General features: G+C 35.7%; 1 protein-coding gene across 1 annotated transcript in view; it reads right to left on the minus strand.

Annotated features, from left to right (window-relative positions):
* Window positions 1-6,031: 6,031 nt before the first annotated feature.
* Window positions 6,032-24,789, minus strand: part of LOC135628213 (GABA transporter 1-like) — a 30,517-nt gene continuing 11,759 nt past the window's right edge. Inside the window, exons 6-7 of the mRNA XM_065134769.1 lie at window positions 6,624-6,839; window positions 6,032-6,551 (exon numbers count right to left, since the gene is read on the minus strand). Of these exons, the coding sequence (XP_064990841.1) occupies window positions 6,156-6,551; window positions 6,624-6,839 (612 nt within the window). The 3' untranslated portion in view covers window positions 6,032-6,155. The remainder of the gene's footprint in view (window positions 6,552-6,623; window positions 6,840-24,789) is intronic.

A 24,789-nucleotide genomic window follows, 5' to 3' on the forward strand; every position in this document is an offset into this window, starting at 1 on the left:
AAATATGAGATTCAACAATCTCTCCCTTTTTGATAATGACAACTAATTGATGTTTGAGTTAACCTTAACTCCCAGAGTTTAACCAAACTCCCCCTATCAACATGCCATATTGATAGAACCTTGAATTCAAGTTATTGCAAATTTCATCATGAATATTTGCAACATGTCATCATGCATAACATGATCATACTTCTCCCCCTTTGTCATCAACAAAAAGGAGAAGTTCCAACTATCAAGTGTTTAAACATACAAGTTCAAATCGTTGCATAAAAAATATAATATCAAGTTTTATCATCATGCAATATGTAGTTAGAAAATTTTGCAAGTGTTACATCATGTTTATAACATTCAAGCTATCAAGTTGTAGATATGCAAGGTAGTACAACATACAAGCTAGCAAATTTAAAGATGTGCAAGTTGGCATATTTACTTTTCTTTGCGATATGCAAGATAGCATTTTCTTCTCTTTTGAGAAGTGTAATTATTTTTGTTTCTTTTGTAAAAACGCAAGCTAATAAAATGTTACATTATTTTACAACATGGAAGCTAACAATTTGAGATGTTCAAGAAGCAAGTTCTTTCTTCTCGTTTGAGAAGTGCAATTTTTGTTTTCTTATTGAAATGTGCGAGCTAGCATCTTTTATCTCCCCCTTTGTTATTGTCAAAAAGAAAGGAAGACCGTTTATATCAATTTTCAGATTATGACAAAGGTAAAGTATCAACCTTATTTCAATATGTTTGTGCATCATTATGGTTTCAACTTGAAATATGCACAATTTCAAAACCATACATATGTATCCTTACTTATGCATGATAAAAATAAATCAATCATCACTATGGGCATATCATACATGATACTAAGACATTAAAATTTTTAAGCATCAAAACACTATCATGAGTATCTCATGCATTCATATCATCACTTTAGCAACAAATCATAGTATTTCAAATCATGATGGTATCTAAATTTCAAATTACATCTTACCATGCGTGATCATAACTTCTCCTTTGTATGCAAAATAATAGTATTTCATGCATAATTTTTATTTCATCACATTCATTTCATCTCATCAAGAAAAATTAATTTGGTGATGAATACAAAGGATTATACAAAAATAAATATATCATGAGAGATAAGATCATGTAAATATCAAAAGACATGATTAATATAGTAGATCTCCTCTTTAAATAAAATACCAAGAAAAATTATAGGGGTAAAGAGAAGTGATCTTAATTAGGAAAAATCTCAAGTAATTTGAAGAACTCAAGATCATGATTTGAATAAAACTAATTCAAATTCAAATCATCAAATCAAAATCGTTTTAAAGAGATTCATAAAAAGGACATAAATAGATTCATTAATCTGTCATTTTTAGAAAAATGGTAGGAGTTTAAAATCAAGATGATGATTCATAAAAAATATCATAAGTTATAATCAAGAGAAAAATCATTATTTATTCTCAATCATTCAACTTGTCAAATCAAAACATGTATCATTGTTTAAAATGAAAGTGCAAGATTTATCATAAAAATCATCAAGATTAATAAATCATAAAAATCATCATGTATAACTTGAAAATCTCATGCATAAAATCGTGAATCATGGTATCAAAACATTTAATATTTTTATTACATCAGTATACATCATTAAATATTCAATCGTCAACACTTACACAATTTCACATAAGCATGTCTTTTTCATTAATGCCTAATCAAAACATGCATCATTTTTAAAACCGAAAAAGTTACTTTCATTATAGTAAAATCGATAATCCATAAATCACCAAAAACTCATCATTACTTCAAATCATCATGCATAATTTTGAAAAATAAATTTTTAGGTATGATCTCAAATTACATTGTTTCATCAAGCATGATTTCATATTTTCAATAAAAATTATTTTGTTTGTTTACATAAAATATGGATTTTTCATGATTATTTTTAAAATCATTAGAAAGGTAAGCATGATCCAATTTTATTTTTGCATTTAAACATGCAATTCAAAAAACATATTTAATTTTCTTAAACTAAATTAAAAATAAGTCATAAGAAGCATTATGTAATTTCAAAATAAACTAAAGATATTTTGATTACCTCATCTTCGAATGTCGTTAAGGAATAGTTTGCCACCTCACCTTTGTTGATTTTCTCCTTAACTTCGAAGGAGTTCGATTCATCCCAATTTGTGTTCTTCTTCTTGCGTTCAAAGCAAGTAGTTGCGTTTTTTTTGTTCTTTATTTTTTGTTTCATGAACTTTTTAAATTTATTAGTGAGGAGTTCATGTTCAACATCACTTGAGCTTATGCTCGTGTGGTCTTCAAATGTTCTATGTCTGAAATCCTTCCTGTTCTTTGGAAGGTGGTTCTCGAGTTCTTCACGTGCATTGCACGTCATTTCATAGGTCATCAAAGACCCTATTAGTTCTTCAATCAAAAAAGTATTCAAAATTTTTGATTCTTGAATAGCCGTTATTTTCGAATCCTAATTTTTTGAAAGTGAGCGTAAAACTTTGTTTATAAGTTCAAAATCCGAAAAGCTTTTACCAAGTGCTTTTAAACCATTGACGACATCCGTAAAATGAGTGTACATATCTCCAATGGTCTCGTTTTGTTTCATATGAAATAGTTCAAAATCGTACATTAAAAAGTTAACTTTAGAATCCTTAACTTTGCTAGTACCTTCGTGTGTGATTTCGAGAGTGTGCCAAATGTCAAAAGTCGTTTTGCATATAGAAATCCGATTAAACTTAGTTTTATCTAAGGCGCAAAACAAGACATTTATAGCCTTTGCATTTAGGAAAAAAGTCTTCTTCTCCAAATCATTCCAATGGTTCATTGGAAGAGAAGATTATTGAAAACTAAATTCGACTATGTGCCATAAATCGAGATTTAATAAAAGCAAGAAATCTTTTATTCGAGTTTTTCAATAATTGTAGATCGTCCCATTGAAAAAGGGAGGACGAATGAGAGAGTGACCCTCTTGAAAGCCGAAAAGAGCCATTTCTCTTTGGGTATTAAACCAAATGAGAAATAACGAGGCTTTGATACCAATTGTTAGGAATAGGGGTTAGCACTAAGAGGGGGGGTGAATTAGTGCAGCGGTAAAATCGTCAGTTTAGTAAAATCTTCGTATGTTAAAAACCGATCTCGGAAAGTGTTTAACTTTAAAACATTTACAAGAATGTAATGAGCAAGTGAAGTAAATCAGTTTGCAATATGAGAATTAAAAGCAGAACAAGAATGCAAACTGATTTATAGTGGTTTGGTCGTCATGACCTACATCCACTCCATCGGTTCCTCTTCCATCGAGGCCACCGGCATCCACTATTGATCTTCCTTTAATAGGGAAAGATCAACCTCCTTCTTACACCCCTCTTCTCCTTTTACTGGGTTTAGGAGATAACCCTTACAAGCACTCACTCCTCTCTTATAGAATTCTAAACTTAGAGTGGATGAGAGAATTTCTAAAGAGATTGTAGCATTATTTCTTCACTTTTAAACTCTCTGTTCTTTATTTTTTAACCAGGGATGAGAGGGGTATTTATAGGCTTCAAGTTGATTCAAACTTGGAGCCTAAAAACATCTTATCTCGGATTTCCCGGGCATGGCCGGTACCATCGCCAGTGTCAGTCTGACACTCGGTGATACCATCGCCAGGGAGGTTGTGCTGGGCGGTACCACTGCCTAACATAGTCTCGAAGACTATGCCATGATGGTGAGACTTCTTGGGGCACTATTTGGGCCTCTTATTGGGCCTAACACAATCCTTACATGGGCCTAGCTGGCCCCTAATTGAGTTGGCCCAAATCCAAACCCAATTATGTACTAACTACGATTCCTAAGACATTTACTAAGCTAAATAAGTCCCTATGTCTTGTTTTCTTCCAACGAGCTTCCGGCAATCTTCCGGCAATGTTCTGGCGGACTCCCAACAAGCTCCTAAACTTCACAATGATCTTCTTGGCGAGTTCCGACAAGCTTCTCGAGCAAGCTCCGAGACTTCTTGGCTGGTTCCGGCAGAACTTCCAACGAACGTCCGGACTTCTGACGAACTCTCGAACTCCCAACGAAATCACGTCCTTGACTCCGAGACTTCATTTTACTTCATGCCTTACTATCGTAGTTAATCATGCACATCTAAAACCCACTTCATTCTAGATAATTAATACTAAGCATTAATCATGTTGTCCGGTATGTTATTGGTCCCTCGACGCTTCGTCCGATTTTTCGACGTATCGTCATCTCTTGCGGCCTATTGCCTAATCGACCAGTTGACTCTGCAACTATGATATCCTTGGTTTAATATCCATTCTTCTTGGCCCGATGCCCGAATTCTTGGCCCGAAGCCTTCTATCGATACCTCGACCGATCCACCGGCTCGACATCCAATCTTCTGACATGTTTTCCTCTAGCCTAACATGATTTTTACTGCTTTAATTATCTCATCCTGATTAAAGCATCCCGCGTCACTCAAAACGCAGATTAAATCATAAATACTATTAATTGGTTTCATCATCAAAATATGAAATTCAACATCTTGTACATTATTCTCAATATTCTATTTGTACCTAATCTCATAAAATATCTCAAAACAATGCTTGTTCTGTATAATTCTTGACTTGGGGATACAGTTGAAGGACTGGCGGGGCCGTCACTTCTCTCACGAATTTTCAGCACGCAGTATTTGCTTCACATTACAGAGATCTTCTAGCAAATCAAAGCTATATTTAACTTTGCACGTTTTATCATTGGTAACTAATAGCATATAAGATTTTCCTAACTATATGAGTAAATCTCTCTACTCTAGTAAGAGAAAATCCTTTCTCTTAATATGTATAAATAGGGGGAGAATAACTTCAATGTAAAATAGCTTCTTCAATAATTCTTCTTGTCTTCTATTCTTTCCAACATGGTATTAGAGCAAGTGAGACGAGCGAGGCTCCACAACCATCGAAGTCTGCCATTCACCACATCCCTTTGCAGAGCAAAGAAGGGGGGAACTCTTTCCCGTCGAATTCCGTATTAGACTCCCCTCTTCGTCCGCTGTACGGCATGTGATTTCTTCGCTGCTACCCCAGCCACTGCCGTGACCACACCCGGAGTCACCATCAAGTGCGGCCACAACAACGAGGGTCTGTTTTGGTGCAGCCGACTGCTCGCCCTTGGTAGTGAATCCCTCTCCAACCCCTGCCCGCTCCTTCCCTCTTCTCCTTTATGTGGCCTTCTTCTTCACCGGTGCCGCCTGCATCGACCCCAAGCTCAGGTTGTCCACCGTCATAGTATCGTCTTCATCATGCTGTGATCTACATCAATCATAGCCTGCTGCCTCGCTGTCAACTATCGATCCTTAGTTTCTGCTAAGAGCTAATCGTTGTAGGTTTCTCCACCAAATCACTATAGATTTTTCCACCAAATCGTTGCAAATTCCTCCTACTGCAGCTTCCTTCTCTACTGCAGCATCATTGCAGCTTCCTCCTTTGCTGTAGCTTCCGCTACAACTTCCTCCTCCGCTGTAGCTTCCTCCTCTATTGCAACATCGCTATAGCTTCCTCCTATGCTATAGCTACCTCCTCTACTACAGATTTCTCCTATGCTGTAGCATCGTTGCAGCTTCCTCCTCTGTTGTAGCATCGCTGCAGCTACCTCCTCTACTGTAGCTTTCTCGTATGCTTTCTCCTCTACTGTAGCTATCTCATTTACTATAGCTTCCTCCTCTGCTGTAGCATCACTGTAGCTTTCTCCTCTGTTGCAACATTCATAGTAGCTGCAGCTTTCACAGCAACTATAGCTGTTGCCATCGCAGCAGTAGCAGCAACAATGATCTGCTCTTGCCCTACTAACGAAGCCTTTCGCTCGTAAACTGTTTGCTTTGCATCGATCCAAGATTGGTATCCTTGATATGAGCACCATCTTGCGGGGGCATGATAGTAGATAAGATTTTCTTAACTATATGAGTAAATCTCTCTATTCTGATAAGATTTTCCAAACTGTACGAGGAAATCTCTCTACTGTATTGAGGGAAATCCTCCCTCTTGATCTATATAAATAGGAAGAGAATAGTTTGAAATGTAAAACAGATTCTTCAATAATTCTTCTTGTCTTTTATTCTTGTCCGTGGAAAAAAACGCTAGGCACGAAATCAACGCCGTGAGAGATCACATGTCATGAAAGAACTTATAGGTCTTGACATCGATCACTATGAACCTTACTGCACCTATGCAACCAACGACTGCAACTATGGAGAACCATGCAGCAATGGCCAGATGCAGTACCTGCACTACAAGGCGGAGCCTCGTGTTCTTGGGCATTCTTCCAGCTTTGAGAAAAGCCAAGGCCGGGAAGACGAAATCCAAAGGCGTAAATCCAATAGCTCCACAGATGGACACAAAATCTCCAAAGAAGGGCATTGCGGCGGCAACGAGAGTGACAAGAACCATGTAAGCCGAAGTGAAAGCCAGTCTCCGGAAGCAATTCCGAAGGCGTACGCCATCACTTGAAACTTTGGACAGCATCCGTTCCTCGAAGTATGCGTATGTTGGCCTGCAATATATCTGTGGACAGCATGGATGTAATCATCATACATGTATATGCACAGATGGCAATCCCAAAAATGCAGAGAGTACCTGAAAGCATCCTGATATTTGAATCACAGCAAAAACATTTGCCATGACTATTGTCCATTCCGGAATAGTGAGGGAGGATAAGATGAAGGGTTGAACCTGGGATCCAAACGCCCAATAACCACTGAAGGCCAGTTGCCAGTAAGACAGAACGATGATGCTGTATGCAGCTGATACACCTTTGTACATGTTCTTCTTTGCAGGTTCTCTGATAGTATTCTGGTACAAGAATCACATGCCATCACTTCTAATCCATACCTTTATTCACGTAATCTATCAACTTCATTTGTGTCTAGATGTCCTTTGCATAAATGGTTAAAAATTGATGGAATCATCAAAGAGGAATGGCTGAAGAGAATATTAAAGTCAAATGTTCAAGCTTATATTGACAATGATATCCTCTTTTTTTTTTCTTTTTTTTTTATAGGAGATGAAGACAAAAGTTAAGGATATTCTTAACTTTCTAGATGGTACCTTTTTCTTCCTAAGATATCTTAACAATTTTTTAGATATATTAACTTTTGAGAAATTACAATATCTTGCAAGAGAATTTTAACTTCTTCCAAAATATCTAAGATATTCTTTGGTTTTTTCAAAAGATCCAAACATCAAAATCTTTCTACATCAAGATAGTCAAAAACTATTTTTTATCAAGCTTAATTTCAATACTCTCGGTTACTTTTATTTCATCCATTATGTTAAGAAGTGATTAGAACTTGGTAAATAGTTAAACTCCAAGTGGTTTAGCGAATGTATCGGCTTCTTGTTCTTAAATCTTCACATGAATGAGTTTAATTCATATACTCTTTGATGAAGTAAAAGTTTAAGTCAATATGTTTTTTTTTTTTTCCATGATGCACGTTGTGCTCATATTTGGTATGTATCATCTCTAGCAAGCTTCTTAATAATACAGCTGTGAAGATTTTAATGATATTAAAAGGGAGGGTGAATTAGTGCAATAATGATACGAGAGTGCCTGATGATTCTATGGTAGTCTCTATAGCCCATAATACTTATCTCATAGTTTTTAATCCAAATCTCTCAAACGTGATAACCCATAAGTCAAATGAGTTATAAGCCTATTTTTCAAACCGGTAGATGGCCTAAATTGATTAAATAGCCCAAATTGATTACTAAAGAGTTAGGGGGCATGTCTTTATAAGTTAAAAAAGCTTAAACTCTTAACTTTGGTGGGTAGATTCAAAGGGAGAGATAATTTAACTTTTCTTCCTGATCAAAGAATATATTAAAGAGCTTAATTATTAGTTATAAAGTAATAAATTTTATAGTTTCCTATGAAGTATTATTTCATGTACTAATATTTATTTTAGTGTTTTAGAGTTAGAAGCAGTTCACAAGTTCACAATCTGATTGTATTTACAAAAACTCTTTGAGTTCTCTCTTTCAACTCTGTATCTCTTTAGTTTACCAAAGAGTTGTGGGTTTAACCTTTGTATCTCTTGGATATTTTCTTAAATGGTGAGTATTTTTCTTAAGTTCTGTATCATTTTTTAATTATCCTTAGGGCGATGATTTTTTTGTATCCTTTATGATTTTAAACTTGGTGAATCTATTTATCTCCATTCTGAAAGTGTTTCCAGCAAATATAGTTTTCAACCTTTTAAATATCATTCCTCATTATCCCGGTATTAGTTTGGTATTAGAGATAAAGGCTAGAGATCATGACAAGGCGAAATGAAAAAGATGTAGTTGGTGAAGTTTATGGCTATGAAGATGATGTTGAGTCCTTGAATGTTACAACTACAAAAATTACTACATAGTCTACAAGAAAAGAATGAAATTATTGAAGAACTTCGGAGAAGAAACAACCAGTATAAAAATAATGCCCAATAGTTTGATTTTGATAATGATACATCTCCTTACCTAAGAGATTTAGGAAGACATCGAGCGAAGTATAGAGGCCAAGACTGTTAAATATCAGATTTTAATGATGAAATCAATTAATGAAGTTATGATCTAATCAGGATTTGAGTGATACAAGACTAACTTCGATCATGGAAAGATAAATTAATTGAAGTAGGAAAATCATATATTGGGCCAGAGAACATTATGCTAGAAGATTGAACGACATGCTTGTAGAAGGACTTCGTGTCATGAGTTCAGGCATCGGGGTAGAAGGATCAGACATATTACGCTAAGAAGATCGAATATTGTGGGAAGTCAACATATCGATTAGGCACTACTGTTAGGACTGAAATCATTACTAAGAGGGGGCCGGGGGGAGGGGGGTAGGGTGAATAAGTGCTTTTATAAAATCACATCGGTTTGAAAATCTTCGTTCAATAAAGCCGTATAGGAAAGACTTTTAAACTTAAAATATTTGCAAAAGTAGTAATAAGCAGATAAAGCAGTTGTAAAATAAGTAAAGAAGCATAGAAAGACAGGCACACCAATTTTATAGTGATTCGATCATCGTGACCTACATCCACTCTCAATTCTTCTTCACCCGAAGCTACCAGTTTCCACTATCGATTTTCTTTTAATAGGTGAAGATCAACTACCCTTACAACTCTTTCTCCTTTTCACAGGTTCACGAGAGAACCTTTACATCACTCTATTACAAGTATTCCCTCACACTCTCCCTTAGAACAGCCTCTAAGCATATAGAGGAGGGAACTCAACTTTCTAATGGGGTTTGTAACCTTAGAATCATAGATTTTTTGTTCTACTTTTGTGCTGTGTCAAGCAAGAAAGATTGGGGTATTTATAGGCCCCAAATGGATTTAAATTTAGACTTAAAATGATCTCATCCAAGGTTTTCGGGGTATTGGCGGTACCATCGCTAGTACTAGGTAGTACCATCGCTTGATAGACTAATAATTGGCAATATCATCACTTGTCAGTTTAACACCAGGTAGTACCACTACTTAATCTGACACTGACACTAGGTGGTACCATCGCCTAGTCTAGCGATACCATCGTCGGTCTGGGCAGGACCACTGCCTAGATAGACTGGAAGGCCGAGTCCCAAGCGATGCCATCGTCGGTCCTAGCGGTGCCACCACCTAGGCCTGCTAAGGGTTGCTGCATGGGCCTCACTTGGCCCAAAAGCCTCAACTCAAACCTAATGGGCCCTTAATTAAGTTGGCATGGTTACACACCAAAACCGACTCAATTAGACTCTAAACTAACTCGATCTAGACATAATCGATTATAAGTGTGAATCCTATATTGTCCGACATATCATTGGTTCATCTAGCGTCTCGTCCGATCCTTCGATGCATATTCTCTCCTTCAGCATATTGTTCAATCGACATATTGACTCCCACAATTTTCGATCTCCTTAGTGTAATGTCCGATCCTTCGGCCCGATACTCGAACTCACAATACGAAGTCCTACCGACATGTCGATTGATCCTCTAACCAACATCCAATCTTCTGACATGTTCACTTTGACCCACTATCAGATTCCTCCTGCTTTAATTTATTTGCCTTTCCTTGATCGAGGTTAGTCCTGCATCACTCAAAACGCTGATTAGATCATAACTTCATCAATTGATTTTATTATTAAAATCTGAAATTCAACAAATATGCCGAAGGAGAAGATAATGTGCCAAAGGTTTGGATGAAATGTCGGATGAACTAATGATATGCTAGATAATATAGCATTCTTATCTTGTAATCGATCATGTCTTGATCGAAGTAGTTTATGTTATAATTGAGTTGGTTTTGGGTGTAACCATGCCAACTTAATTACGGGCCCGTTGGGCCTGAGCTAGGACTGATTTAGGCCTATTAGGAGGAATCACCTATGAGCTAAAATGTACAAAGTATATATTTTCCAGAAGACCCGACGGTAGTACTGCTAGTGTCAAGCAGTGGTACCGCCCAGATAGGGTAGTGGTACTACCAGCAGTTAATATCGCAAGAGGTGGTACCACCCAATATTGGCGGTGGTATTGTCAAGGCCCCATAAACCTGGGATGAGACTTTTTTTTGTTCTATTTTTGAAATCATTTGGGGTATATAAATTCCCTACTAATTCTTGCTTGGAATAGCAAAAACAAGAGTAGAAAGGGGTAAGTATACTTGAAAAAAAAACGTGTAAACTCTCTTGTAGTATAGAGTCTCTTCCTCTTAGATTTAGAAATTTTTCTAAAGGAGGAGTGAGGTCTGTCTTAGTGTAAAAGAGAGGTGTAAAGGCTCTCTCTTGATCTTGTGAAAAGAAGAAAGAGTTATAAAGAGGGTACTTGATCTTCGCTTGTTGAAAAGAAGATCAATAGCGAAAGCTGATGGCCTCTGTTGAGAAATTTATGGCGACATCATATGTGTAGTGGAAGAATAGAAAACAAAATCCTAGAATTCTTGTAGAAAAATATGGTTTCATTGTCATGCAAAGATTGGTGAGCAAAAACTCGTAAAATCGAAAAACTACACATATAAGAAAGATGTGTTATATAGGGAGATCGTATATCCCTGAAAACTTATAGATCTTGTTAGGACCAAAATTGATACTAAGAGGGGCGGTGTGAATTAGTGCTTTTGTAAAACTTACATCGATTAGGAAACTTTGTTCAATAACGCTATATTGGAAAGATGTTTAACTTAAAAATGTATGAAAATGTAATGAGCGTGGTGAGAGTAAGAAATTAGTTTGCAATATAAATAGAAAGTATAAAGTAAATGCAAACCAGATTTTATAGTGGTTCGGTTGTTGTGACCTACGTCCATTCTCGATTTCTCTCCACTAAAGTCCATCAGTTTTCACTATCGATCTTCTTTCAACGGGCAAATATCAACTACTCTTACAACTTTTTCTCTTTTTCACAGGCTTAAGAGAGAACCTTTACACCTCTCTTTAGATCTCACTCCCCTTTAACAAACTTCTAACTCTAGGAGGAAGAGACTCTAAATCTTAAGAGAGTTTTTAATTTTTTTCTTAAGTAATTTTTCCTCCATTTTTACTAAAATTTGTGCTTTAGTAAGCAAGAAAGAGTGGGGTATTTATAGACCCCAAATGACTTAAAAATTAGAGCCAAAAAGGTCTATCTTAGGTTTCCTGAGTCTTGGTGGTACCACCCCCTATACTGGGTGGTACCATCGCCTGCAGCATTGCCACTAGGTGGTACCAATACCCAGTCTAGCGATATCATCGCCTAACATAGTCTAAGAGACTGTGTCTGGGTGGTACCACCACCTGACACATTAACACTAGGTGGTACCATCATTTAGTCTACCGGTACCACTACCTGATAGCCTAGAAAAGTGTGCTCTTGACTTTTCCAGCTCATAGATGATTCCACATAACCTTGGGTGACCAAATAGGCCTTTCACTTGGTCCAAAACAATCTCTAACTCAAGCCCAATAGGCTCCTAATTGAGTTAGCATGGTTATACCTAAAACTAACTCAATTATGACCTAACTATGACTAATCAAGACAACAAATTACAAGACTAGAATTCTATATTGTCTAGTATGTCATTAGTTCATCCGACGCTTCGTTCGATCCTTCGGTGCATTGTCCTCTCCTTCGGCATATTTAAAATTTTGGCTCTATTTTTGAAGTCATTTGGGGCATATAAATACCTACTCATCTCTGCTATAAAGAGATAGGAAAGAGTGAACTAAAACACTAGTGAATCAAAGTTGTAATCCTGAAAAGTGTTGAGAGATCCCCTCCTCTTCTTCAAAAGTTTAGAATTCTATCTAAGGGAGGTATGAGACTCGTAATGGTTTTCTCTTAAACCTATGAAAAGGAGAAAAAGTTGTAACAAGAGTAGTTGGTCTTCGCCCATTGAAAGAAGATCATTAGTGGAAGTCGATAGCCTCACCGGAGGAGGAATCGAAAATGGACATAGGTCACGGTGACTAAACCACTATAAATTTGGTGTGCATTTTCTTTGTGTCTTTCACTCTCATTGCTTACTGATTTAATTGCTTATTACACTTGCTCTAAGTCAAGCATACTTTCGATATCGATTTTTATCAAACAAAACTTTTAAAATCGTCAATATTTTTTTAAAGTACTAATTCACCCCTCTCTTAGTGCCACTATGATTTTAATAGTTGGTATCATAGCCAAGTTTCTCTCAATTAGTTTAACACCTAAAAGATATTAAATGACATTTATTGGTAATCAAGAAGATCACTTTGTCACTCATCCTCTTATGTTTAGTGGGTCGGATTACACTTATTGGAAAACACGTATGCAAATTTTCTTAATTTTCATGGATTTTGATTTATGGAATGTCATTGAAAGTGGTTTTCAAAAGTCTTCTAAACCAATGAATGAATGAAATGATTTAGAGAAGAAAACTTTTTTTTTAAATGCAAAAGCAATGAATGCCTTATTTTGCACCTTAGACAAAAATGAATTTAAACCTGTTTCTATTTATGAAACTGTATATGATATTTGACACATAGTCAAAGTTACACATGAAGGCATAAGTAAAGTTAAAGAGTCTAAAATTAATCTTTTTATGCATAGTTATGAATTGTTTCGAATAAAGCCAAGTGAAACCATTGGTGACATGTATACCTATTTTACAGATGTAGTCAATGGTTTAAAAGCTCTTAGTAAAAGTTTTACTAATTTTGAACTTATTAATAAAATTCTAAGATCTCTCCCAAAAAAATTGAGATCATTAATAAAATCCAAGAAGTAAATGACTTCAATAATTTTCTACTTAAAGAACTTATAAAGTCATTAGTGACATATAAAATAACTTACAAGGCATATAATGAATATAAGAATAATCTTTCAAAGAACAGAAAGAATATGATACATAGAATTAAAGAAGATAACTCGAGCAAAAGCTCAAGTGATGATGATGATGACTTGGCACTCATCACAAGAAAATTTTAAAAATTCATAAAAAAATGAAACAAATCTTGTAAACAAAGATAATGAGAACAAAAATAAACTCAAAAAGGACATAATCGTCTGCTACGAATGCAAGAAGCCGGGGCACTTCAGAAGTGAATGTCCTCAATTAAAGAAGAAGCTACCTAAGAAGAAGAAAGCACTCAAGGCCACTTGGAACAAATCGAGTGCATCTGAAGATGAGGTGGTAAACTCTGCTCTAATGACCTTCAATGATGAGGTAAGTGACTCGATTGAAACTCATTTATCTTATGATGAATTATTAAATATTTTTATGATTTATATGATGATTTTAAATTAGTTGGTAAGAAATATAAAGTACTAAAAAAGGACCATACTTCTCTCGGTAGTGAATTTAAAAAATAAAAAAATGAGCATGATAATTGCATGTTAACTCTTTATACTAAGTGTGAAGAGTTAGATTCACTTAAGAAGGAAAATGTATTACTATAATAAATAATAAAAATTTTAAAATTGGTAACAAATCATTAAACATGATTCTTGCCAACAAGCGTCATGTTTATAGAAAGGAAGGAATCGCCTTTGTAAGTAGTAATACTTAACAAAAGCTAACTATATTTGTTAAAGAACCCACACTATATATCCCCCCTTAGAATTAAATATAATTTTTATGGAAGATATGGTCATTTTGCTTATACATGTTCATTTAAAAGATATAGCTCACATCAATTAATTTGGGTCCCTAAAAGAACTATAAATGACTCAATAGCAAAAGTCAAGATAGATAAATCTAATCATGAGGGACCCAAAGTTAAATGGGTGCCTAAAACTAAATCCCCTCTTTTTGTAGATATATCTATAATCAAAAGCTAGAAGCAAGAAATGGTATCTTGATAGTGGATGCTCAAGGCACATGACTAGAGATCCAACACATTTCTCTAAGCTCACTTGCCAAGACAAAGGATATATCACCTTTAGATATAACAATAAAGGAAAAATTATTGGCAAATGAAATATAAGTAACAAATCAAACTTTTTGATTGAAGATGTTTTGTTAGTAGATGGTTTGAAACACAACCTACTAAACATTAGTCAATAATGTGATAAGGGATATAACATTAAATTTGAATCTAATGCTTGCATTATAGAAATACCACAAAAAAAAAATCTATGATTACCTTAAGAAGTAGTAATGTGTATGCTATTGATCTTGATGATTTTTGTGATGAAACTTAATTTTCGACTTTAAACAATGATGCATGGCTTTGGCATAGGAGACTATGTTATACTATCATAAAACTAATCTCACAAATTATAACTAAAGAACTCGAATCCCTAGCATTAAATTTGTCAAAGATAAAGTTTGTGATGCATGTCAACTAAGTAAACAAATAAAGAGTAGCTTTAAACCTAAAAAAATCAAGTGAGTACCTCTAGACTGTTACAATTAATTCATATAGATTTATTTGGATCAATTATTATCAAGGAGGTAATAAAATTTTTTTTATAATTATTAATGACTTTAGTAGATACACTTGAACATACTTCTTAGCACATAAAAGTGATACTTTTAAATGTTTTATAAAATTTTACAAATAAGTTCAAAATGAAAAAAAATTAATGATTTCTTCTAATCATAGTGATCATGGTAATAAATTTAAAAACTATGATTTTCAAGAATTTTGTGATTCAAATGGGTACGACCATAATTTCTCTACTCTAAAAAATCCATAACAAAATAGAGTTGTTGAGAGAAAAAAAAAAGTGTTTACAAGGCAAGAACTATGCTAAACGAACATAACCTATCCAAATATTTTTGGGTCGAAGCCATTAACATGACATGTTATATCAAGAATAAGATTCTTATAAGACCTCTCCCATCTACAACTCCCTATGAATTGTGGAATAATAAAAGATCCAATATTTCATATTTTAAAGGTTTTAGTTGTAAATGCTTTATTTTAAATAAAAAGGATATCTTAGGAAAATTTGATGCAAAATCCGATGAAGGTATCTTTCTTAGATATTCTTCCATTTCTAAAGCTTATCATATTTTCAATAAAAGAACTTTGGTTGTTATTAAGGAATTTATCCATATATTTTTTAATGAGTCTCCTGAATTTAAGAAAAATAATTTTGATGATAATTTTGAATTTAAATGAAAATCCTTCTCTCACACGCAAATTGGATGCATCTACTTCCAAGGAATTCTTATCTAAGGAATGGAAGTATGTAGATGCACATCTAAAGGAGCTAATTATTGGAGATATATCAAAATGTGTTCAAACTCATTCCTCTTTTAAAAATATTTATTATCTCAAATTGAACCTAAATGTATTTATGATGCTCTTAAAGATAATTCATGGATTTTTACAATGAATGAAGAATTAAATCAATTTAAGATAAATAAGGTTTAGACACTTATTCCTAAGCCTAGTGATCATCTTGTAATTAGTACTAAATGGGTCTTAGGAATAAGCAAGATACACTTAGTATTGTGATTCGAAACAAGGCTAGATTGGTGGCCAAAAATTTCAACCAAGAAGAAGGTATCGATTATAAAGAAACCTTCTCTCTTGTGCTAAAACTTAAAGCCATAAGTGTTAGGAACGAATCAGCACTAAGGGGGGAGGGGGGTGAATTAGTACAGTGATAAAACGTCGGTTTGAAAATTCTTCATTTGATAAAAATCGATTTCGAAAATGTGCTTGACTTGAAAGCGTGTTTGTTTATAAGCGTAGTGAAAGCAAACTATGGAGGAAGTTTTCTATGAAAGTAAATTGCTCAAAATAAATGCAAACCAGATTTTATAGTAGTTCGATCGTCGTAACCTACATTCACTCCCGATTCCTCCTCCGTTGAGGCCAACGACATCCACTATCGGTCTTTCTTCAATGGATGAAGACCAAATATTCTCTTACAACACTTTCTCCTTTTTAAGGTTTAGAAGAAAACCTTTACAAGTCACTCTTTTACAAGTATTCTCTCACACACCTCCCTTAGGACTAACTCTAAGTACTAGGAGGAGGGAATTAAAAGTTTTGGCAGAGTTTACTCAGTTTTTTCCTCTAGAATTCTTATTATATTCTTGTTGCCCAAGTGAGAGTATTTATAGGCCTAAAATAGTTTAAAAAATGGAGCCAAAAATTTAAACTTCTGGGTCTTTTAGGTACGGGCGGTACCACCGCCCACAGCTTGACACTGGGTGGTACCACCACCTAGTCTGACAGTACCATTACCTGACACGCTGTCACTGGGTGGTACCATCGCTTGACAGCTTCGGAGATTGAGATTTTTGAGTTTTCCAACTCACAGGTGGTTCTACCGCTTGTTCTAGCAGTGCCACCGCTTGGCCCAACATTTGGGTCATTGAACGAGCCTCCTAGTGAGCCCAAATCACTCCCAATTTAGGCCCAATTAACCCCTAATTGAGTTGGCCCAATTTCAACCCAATTATGTGCTAACTACGAATTTTAAGACATTTACTAAGCTAAACAAGTCCATAAGTCTAGGTTTCTTCTAGCAAGCTTTCGGCGATCTTCCAACGAATTTCCGACGATCTCTCAGTAATGTTCCAATAGACTCTCGGTAAGCTCCTAGACTTCAGGACGATCTTCTTAATGATTTTCGACGAGCTTCCTTGGCAAGCTCCTGGACTTTTCGGTCAATTTCGATATAACTTTCGACGAACATTCGGACTTCCGACGAACTCTTGAACTCCCAACGAAATCTTATTCTTGACTCTGGAACTTCATTTTGCTTTATGCCTTGCTATAATAGTTAATCCTATACACTTAAAACTCACTTTGATCTAGACAATTATTACAAAGCTTGAATCAAGTGTTGTCCGACATGTCATTATTTTATTGATGCTTCATCCGATTATTCGGCGCATCATCCTCTCTTGCGGCTTATTGCCCAATCGGTCAGTTGACCTCCGCAATTCTGATTTTCTTAGTGTAATTTTTGCTTTTCTTGGCCCCATGCCCGAACCCATGGCTCGAAGCCTTCTGTTAATACATCGACTAATCTTTCGGTGCAATGTCCAATCTTCTTGCATGTTCCACTCCGGCCCAACACAATTCTTCCTGCTTTAATTGTCTCTCACTGATCAAAGCTTCCTGCGTCACTTAAAACGTAGATCAAATCATAAATACATCAATTGGTTTTATCATCAAAATCTAAGATTCAACAATCTCCTCCTTTTTGATGATGACAACCAATTGATGACGGAGTTAACCTTAACTCCCCGTATCAATATGCTAGAACTCTTGAATTCAAAAATCTAAGCTATATATCATCATAAAATTATGCATAACATCATCATACTTCTCCCCCTTTGTCATCAACAAAAAAGGAGAAATGCATTTATCAATGTTCTAGAGATATAAGCTTAGCAATTTAGCAACTTTCCCATCACTTTAAAACATTTATAATCATTAAATCATCATAAAAGATGTGCAAGATTACAAATTTTATAAGTTTGCATTTTTGCTTCTTAAGATAGGCAAGCTAGCAATTTTTTGTGATGTTAGTTAATAAGTTTGCTTTTCTTTGGGATGTGCAAGATAGCATATTTTCGTATCTTATTGAAATATGTAAGCTAGCAAATTTAGTGATGTTTAAGATAGTAAGTTCTTTCTTCTCTTTTGAGAAGTGCAATTTTTTACTTCCTTGGCAAAGCGCAAGCTAGCAAAATTTTACATATATTAGAGCAAGCAAGCTCGTAAATTTTTACTTCTTTTACAATGTGCAAGTTTCCAAATTTTGTATCTTGAGCTAGCAATTTTTCTCCCCCTTTGTCATTATCAAAAAGAAGGAAAAAATATAATATTATAATTCATTTCCCTTTACATCAATTTTCAAATCATAATAAAGTTAAAGTATCATTTTTATTTTAATATGCCATAATTAAGGTAAATCTTGAATTCAAATTGAATTCAAGTCAAAGCAATTTTAATCATGATTCACATCATATGCAATACATCATAATAAAATTATAAGTATTGCATGCATCATTTCAAATCATAAATAATTCAAATCGTGATAGTATCAAAATATCAAATTACATTACATCCTACCATGCATGATCATAACTTCTTATTTGTATGCATCAACATAATATCATGAGTATTGCATGATTTCATATCATCACATGAAGGATAACAAGAAAAATTTGGTGATGAGATATACAAATCATGAAGACAAATTGTGAATATCAAGAGACATATTATAATTCTTTTTGGATAACTAAAATAGCGAAAAGAAAGAATCATAGTAAACAATCTTGATTTATAAAAAGAATTCTCAAGTTATAATTTTGAGAAATCAAGAGAAACAATGATTCATTTTAACAAATCTCCTCTTAAATAAATAACAAAAAAAATTCTTAGGAGATCATGAAAAATCTTGATTCATACAAAGAGAATCTTATCTTATCATGATTTGATAAACATTCTCTTAAAAGAGTGAATCATATGTGCATCAATAAAGATGTTTCATATTGAATATATCAAAGTCGTAGATACGATAAATAATTTAGTTGGATATATCATCTCATTAGTTATATGAAAATAGATCCAAAATCATCATCAAAATAACATTTTGGAAAATTCAATGAAGGCAACGTAGATAGATTCACATGAAAACTTGATTCATGTATAATGTCTCAATTAAAAAAATAGTTATAATTCCAAAAAATTCATGATTCATTTACAAAATTCTCCTATTTATTAAATGACAAGAAGAAACATAGGAGATCAAATACAAGATCTTGATTCACAAAAAAAATCTCAAGTATCAAATATCGAGAAATCAAGATCATGAATTGGATTATTTTTATTTTTAGTAAATGGCAAAGAGAAACATAAGAGACGAGATAAGAGATCTTGATTCATAAAAGATTTCATGTTATAAGTCTCGAGAAATTATGATTTTGATAAAACTCATTAAAATTCATCAAATCATTTTTATAGTATAAGAGATTCACAAAAACATAATATATATGGATTCTTTAATCTTTTATCGAAAAATCAATAAGATAGAGATGGAAAATGTATTCACTTTTTATGTGTTTCATTTGAAGTTGTTTGTTTCATACAAGCATGCCTTTTTCTATGCCGAATAAAAATATGCATCAACGTTTAGGATCGAAAAATAAATTTTGTCATAAAAACCATCAAAACCAAAATAATATAACACATTAAACATAAGGCTTCTTCAAACAAGAGATTTGATTCATCATTTTAATTCCAATGATAATTCATTTTTCATTTTACGTATTTCATTTTATGTGATTGATTTCATATAAATATGCTCAAGTTTTTCATATGAAATCCATTCATTTTGTTTAAAACTGAAAAAGCAATTTTCATTGCAACAAAGATCAATAAGCCATGAATCACAAAAATCATCATGCATAATTTCGAAATATAAACTTATTAAACATGATCATTATGCATCATTACTTTGGGCATGATAACAAAACATGGTTTCAAGTTTTCAAGGTATAACATACACAATTTTAAACTATAAACTCATTAAGCATGACATCAAGCCTCTTAACATTTTCATTAAAACGTCTAGTTTTTGATTGAACATAATGTTGAATGATTCTTAAAGATATCTAAACTTCTTTAGTTTTAATTTTGGTGATTGACTTTATATTAGCATGCCTAAATTTTTGTTCTTATGTCAAGATCATGCATCATGTTTAAAATCGAAAACCAAAGATAAGATTAATCACAAAAATCATTAAGCCATGCATCTGTTGAATCTCGGATTTTGATGATGAAGTCAATTGTCATTTGTTGTCTAATCTATGTGTTGAGATAAGTGTGCAGGATTAACTACGATGAAAGTTAGACAAGTAGCAGGAGTTGCACCGGGGTCAAGTCAATGATCACGTTGGGAGTTCGAGAGTTCGACGGAAGTTCGGACAATCGTCGAAGGTTCTACGGGAACAGATCCGAGAAGTCCAGAAGCTTGCCAAGCGAATCTCGTCGGAACTCGCCAAGTGGATCGTCGCAAGTCCAGGAGTTTGCCGGAAGTCCGCAGAAGCATCACCGAGGGTTCATCGGATGATCGACGGAAGTTCGCCGGAAACTCGCCGGAAGAAGCGATTGACGCATCGAAGCAAAGCTGCAGAAATTGTCTTAGAATTAATCATAGTTAGCACATTGATTAAGTTGGAAATGGGAGGTGATCCCATTAGCTTAATCTTGGGGCATTTGGGCCCTTGAAAAACCAAAATTGGGTCGAATGGAGCTACCCATTCGGACCCTGATTGCACCAGGAGGTGCAACTGCCCAAGCCAGGAGGTAGCACCGCCTGGGCTAAGTCTCTCAGGGAGACTGGGCGGTGCAACCGCCCCAGCCAGGAGGTGGCACCGCCTGGGCTCAGTCTCCGAGCGAGACTGGGCGGTATAACCTCCCCTAACAGAGGTAGCACCGCCTGAGCTCGGTCTTCGAGCTCTGGCAAGAGAGGTGCAACCGCCTCAGTCAGGAGGTGGCACCGCCTGGGGCTCAGTCTCCGAGCTAGACTCAGGCGGTGCAACCGCCCCTGACAGAGAGGTGCAACCGCCTGGGCTCAATCTTCGAGCTCTGCCAGGCGGTGCAACCTCTCCAGTCAGGAGGTGCAACCGCCTGATCCCGGAATTCCGGAATTTGATCGTTTTGAGCTCCAAATTTGAACTGGGTTGGGGCCTATAAATACCCCACTCATTCAGCACAGAAAGCATACAGATCTACACCGAAATCTTGATCTTTTCTGTGATTCTTAGAGCTCAAAATTGTTGTTAAGGCCTAAAGTTCTCCTCCCTCTGTTCTTCAAGTTTTGAGTTGTAAAGAGAGGAGAGAAAGGTTCTATAAGGGTTGTCTCCTGAGCCCGTCAAAAGGAGTGAAACTGTAAAAGGGCAGTTGGCCTTCGCCTATTGAAGGAAGGCCTCTAGTTGACGTCGGCGACCTCGTCGATGGAGGAAGCCAAAAGTGGAGTAGATCAAGACTGACCGAACCACTCTAAATCTTTGGTTTTCTTTTACTTTGAGCACTTTATCATTACTGCAAACCTCCTACATAGCTACTGCCCTCTGCGCTTTTATGAACGAGTTTCTAAGTTCAGATCTTTTTGAATCTGCATTTAGACGTAAATCGGTGTTTTCGTACGATCATTACATTGCAGCTTACGTTTGCGTTTTGATTCCATTTATAACTGCAAACTGTCTTCTGCGCTTTTACGAACGAGTTTCTAAGTTCAGATCTTTCCGAAACTACGTTTAGACGTAACACTGCGTTTAGACGCAAACTGCGTTTAGACATAAAACTGTGTTTAGACGTAAACTGCGCAAACTGCGTTTAGACGCAAATTGTGTTTAGACGTAAACTACGTTTAGACGTAAAACTACGTAAACTATGTTTAGATGTAAAACTGCGTTTAGACGCAAACTGCGTTTAGACGTAAAACTACGTTTAGACGTCTAAACGCAAACTGTGTTTAGACATAAAACTGCGTTTAGACGTAAAACTGTGTTTAGACGCAAACTGCATTTAGACGCAAACTGTGTTTAGACGTAAACTGTGTTTTGATGTAAACTGCGCTCAATCTTAAGTAATCTTAGAATCGGCTTTTACATCAAAATCGTTTTTATCGAACGAACGCAGCTTTCGCTTTTAATTGCTAAAAGATTTCCGCTGCACTAATTCACCCCCCCCCCTCTTAGTTCTCTCGATCCTAACAATTGGTATTAGAGCGAGGTTGACTCTCTAACGGATTAAAACCCAAGAGAGATGGCGTACGCCGGAAACCAAGAGGGCCACTCTATTACACGTCCACCCATGTTCAATGGGACGGACTACACCTATTGGAAGACCCGAATGAGGATCTTCCTTATTTCTATGGATTTTGAACTATAGAATCTTGTCGAAAATGGATTTTCGAAGTCTTATCTTCCAATGATCGATTCGAATGAATTGGAGAAGAAGGCTTTCGCTCTTAATGCAATGGCTATGAATGCCTTATTTTGTGCGCTTGATAAAAACGAGTTTAACCGTGTTTCAACTTGTGAAACCGTATTTGATATTTGGCACACACTCGAAGTGACTCACGAAGGCACAAGTAGAGTGAAAGAGTCAAAGATCAATCTGCTGTTGCATTCTTTCGAACTTTTCCGGATGAAACCGAGTGAAACCATTGGCGACATGTTTACCCGTTTTACGGATGTCGTCAACAGTCTAAAAGGACTCGGAAAAAGCTTTTCGGATTTTGAGCTCGTAAATAAGATACTAAGATCCCTTCCTAAGAGTTGGGATCCTAAAGTCACTGCTATACAAGAGGCAAAAAATCTGCGCAACTTCCCTCTTGAAGAACTAATCGGGTCATTAATGACCTACGAAATGACTTGTAAAGCTCATGAAGAGCAAGAAGACATCCTTCCAAAGAACAGGAAGGATATGGCACTTAAAACTTCAGAATGCCACTTGAGAGAAAACTCAAGTGATGAGGACTATAACGATGACTTGGCACTTCTAACAAGAAAATTTAAAAAATTCTTTAGAAGAAACAAGTTTAAGAATGACGCAAAAAATAAACTTGAACCCAAGAAGGACCAAGTTATTTGCTATGAATGCAAAAAGCCGGGACACTACAAGAGTGATTGTCCCCAAGTCAAAAAGAGAACATCAAAGAAAAAGGCGCTCAAAGCAATATGGGATGATTCGAGCGCATCCGAAGAAGAGGAGTCCAACACCGAGCAAGCTGCTCATTACGCCTTAATGGCCATCGGAGATGAGGTAACAGATTTAATTGATGAAGATTTACCTTATCATGAATTATTAAATGCTTTTCATGAATTATTTAATGAATGTAAAACAATTAGTAGAAAATACAAATTGCTAAAAAAGGAGCATGATAGTCTTATTTGCAATTTCGATAAGTTAAATGCTGAACATCATGATAGTTTAAGCTCATGCATAAAATGCCATGATCTAGAAACTCTCCAAAAAGAAAACTTGTTACTTAAGGACACCTTGAAGAAATTCGAGGTTGGTAGCAAGTCATTGAACATGATCCTTACAAACAAGGGTCACGTTCTCAAAAGAAGTGGAATTGGATTTGTGAGAAGTCCTCACCAAAATCCAACCACCTTCATAAAAGGCCCCATCTTACATGTTCGACATCAAAACAAATGCAACTTTTGTTACAAATTTGGACACAAGACGCATTATTGTCCATTCAAGAAAATAAGTCCAAACAAATTGATTTGGGTTCCTAAAGGAACCATGATAAATTCTATGCAACATGATAAACAATATAGATCTATTTGTGAGGCACCCAAAAGCAAATGGGTACCTAAAAATCATCCCTTTCTGTAAAAACATTAAAACTTTAGGCTGGAGCAAGAAATAATATTCTGCTCCTTGATTCTCGATAGTCTTGACCCAAGATTCAAAAAGGAACTCGCAATGCTTTAATAACAAGTGGAAATTATGAAATCACAAATGCGATTTGGATACAGCCTTATTTAATTTTTTTTGAATTAGAAACGTATGATTCCCAAATTCACACATATCCCCTTGATCTTCAAAACCCGTCAATTTCACCCATTCATCATCTTCAAATCCAAGAAACTAAGTATGTCATGAACTTGAAAGGGTTACCAACTTGAACAAACTATCACAAACATATGTACGACATTGGGAGTATGCACGTTAGAAGATCTATCTTGATCGTATAAGAATCTTTGCCTTAAAATAAAAACTCATATGTAATTACGTAAGAAAAGTTAAATCGCTCTGAATGAAAATTCTTCTCAAAACCAAAAACTCCCAGATCAAATCACGCTGATCAGAACAAAGTGCACACTGCCTACAGGCGGTGGCACCTCCCCAGCAGGCGGTGGCACCTCCCCAGCTGGCGGTGGCACCTCCAGCAATCACGGGCTGCCAGCGGTTGCACCGCTCCAGCCAGAGGTGCAACCGCCCGCAACTCTGCCTTTTTAACCCGAGCTAGGGCCGGCGGTGAAACCGATCCCAACTCACTCCCTTCCCTCCTCTACTCTTCCAAGCTTCCTCCATCCCCATTTCACCCCGCTTAGCATCCCAAATACCCTACATTTCGGAGCAAAACATCAACAATCCTTCCCTCTCTTGAAGATTTCACTAAGGTACTCTCTAAGAATCCCTTAAACTCTGTTTTTTCATTCATTTACTCTTGCTTATCATTATCCCTCTAAACAACAGTAGTAATGGGATCTAGAAGATCCTCAAGGGACAAGGGAAAGAGGAGATTAGTAGAAGACTTTGATCTCACCCTTTTTTATTCGAAAAACCATGCTGAAAAATTTTCCTCTTTCGAACTTAGGAGCGTCA

Source organism: Musa acuminata, chromosome BXJ3-1 (genome assembly GCF_036884655.1).
Source record: "Musa acuminata AAA Group cultivar baxijiao chromosome BXJ3-1, Cavendish_Baxijiao_AAA, whole genome shotgun sequence".
Lineage (NCBI taxonomy): Eukaryota > Viridiplantae > Streptophyta > Magnoliopsida > Zingiberales > Musaceae > Musa > Musa acuminata.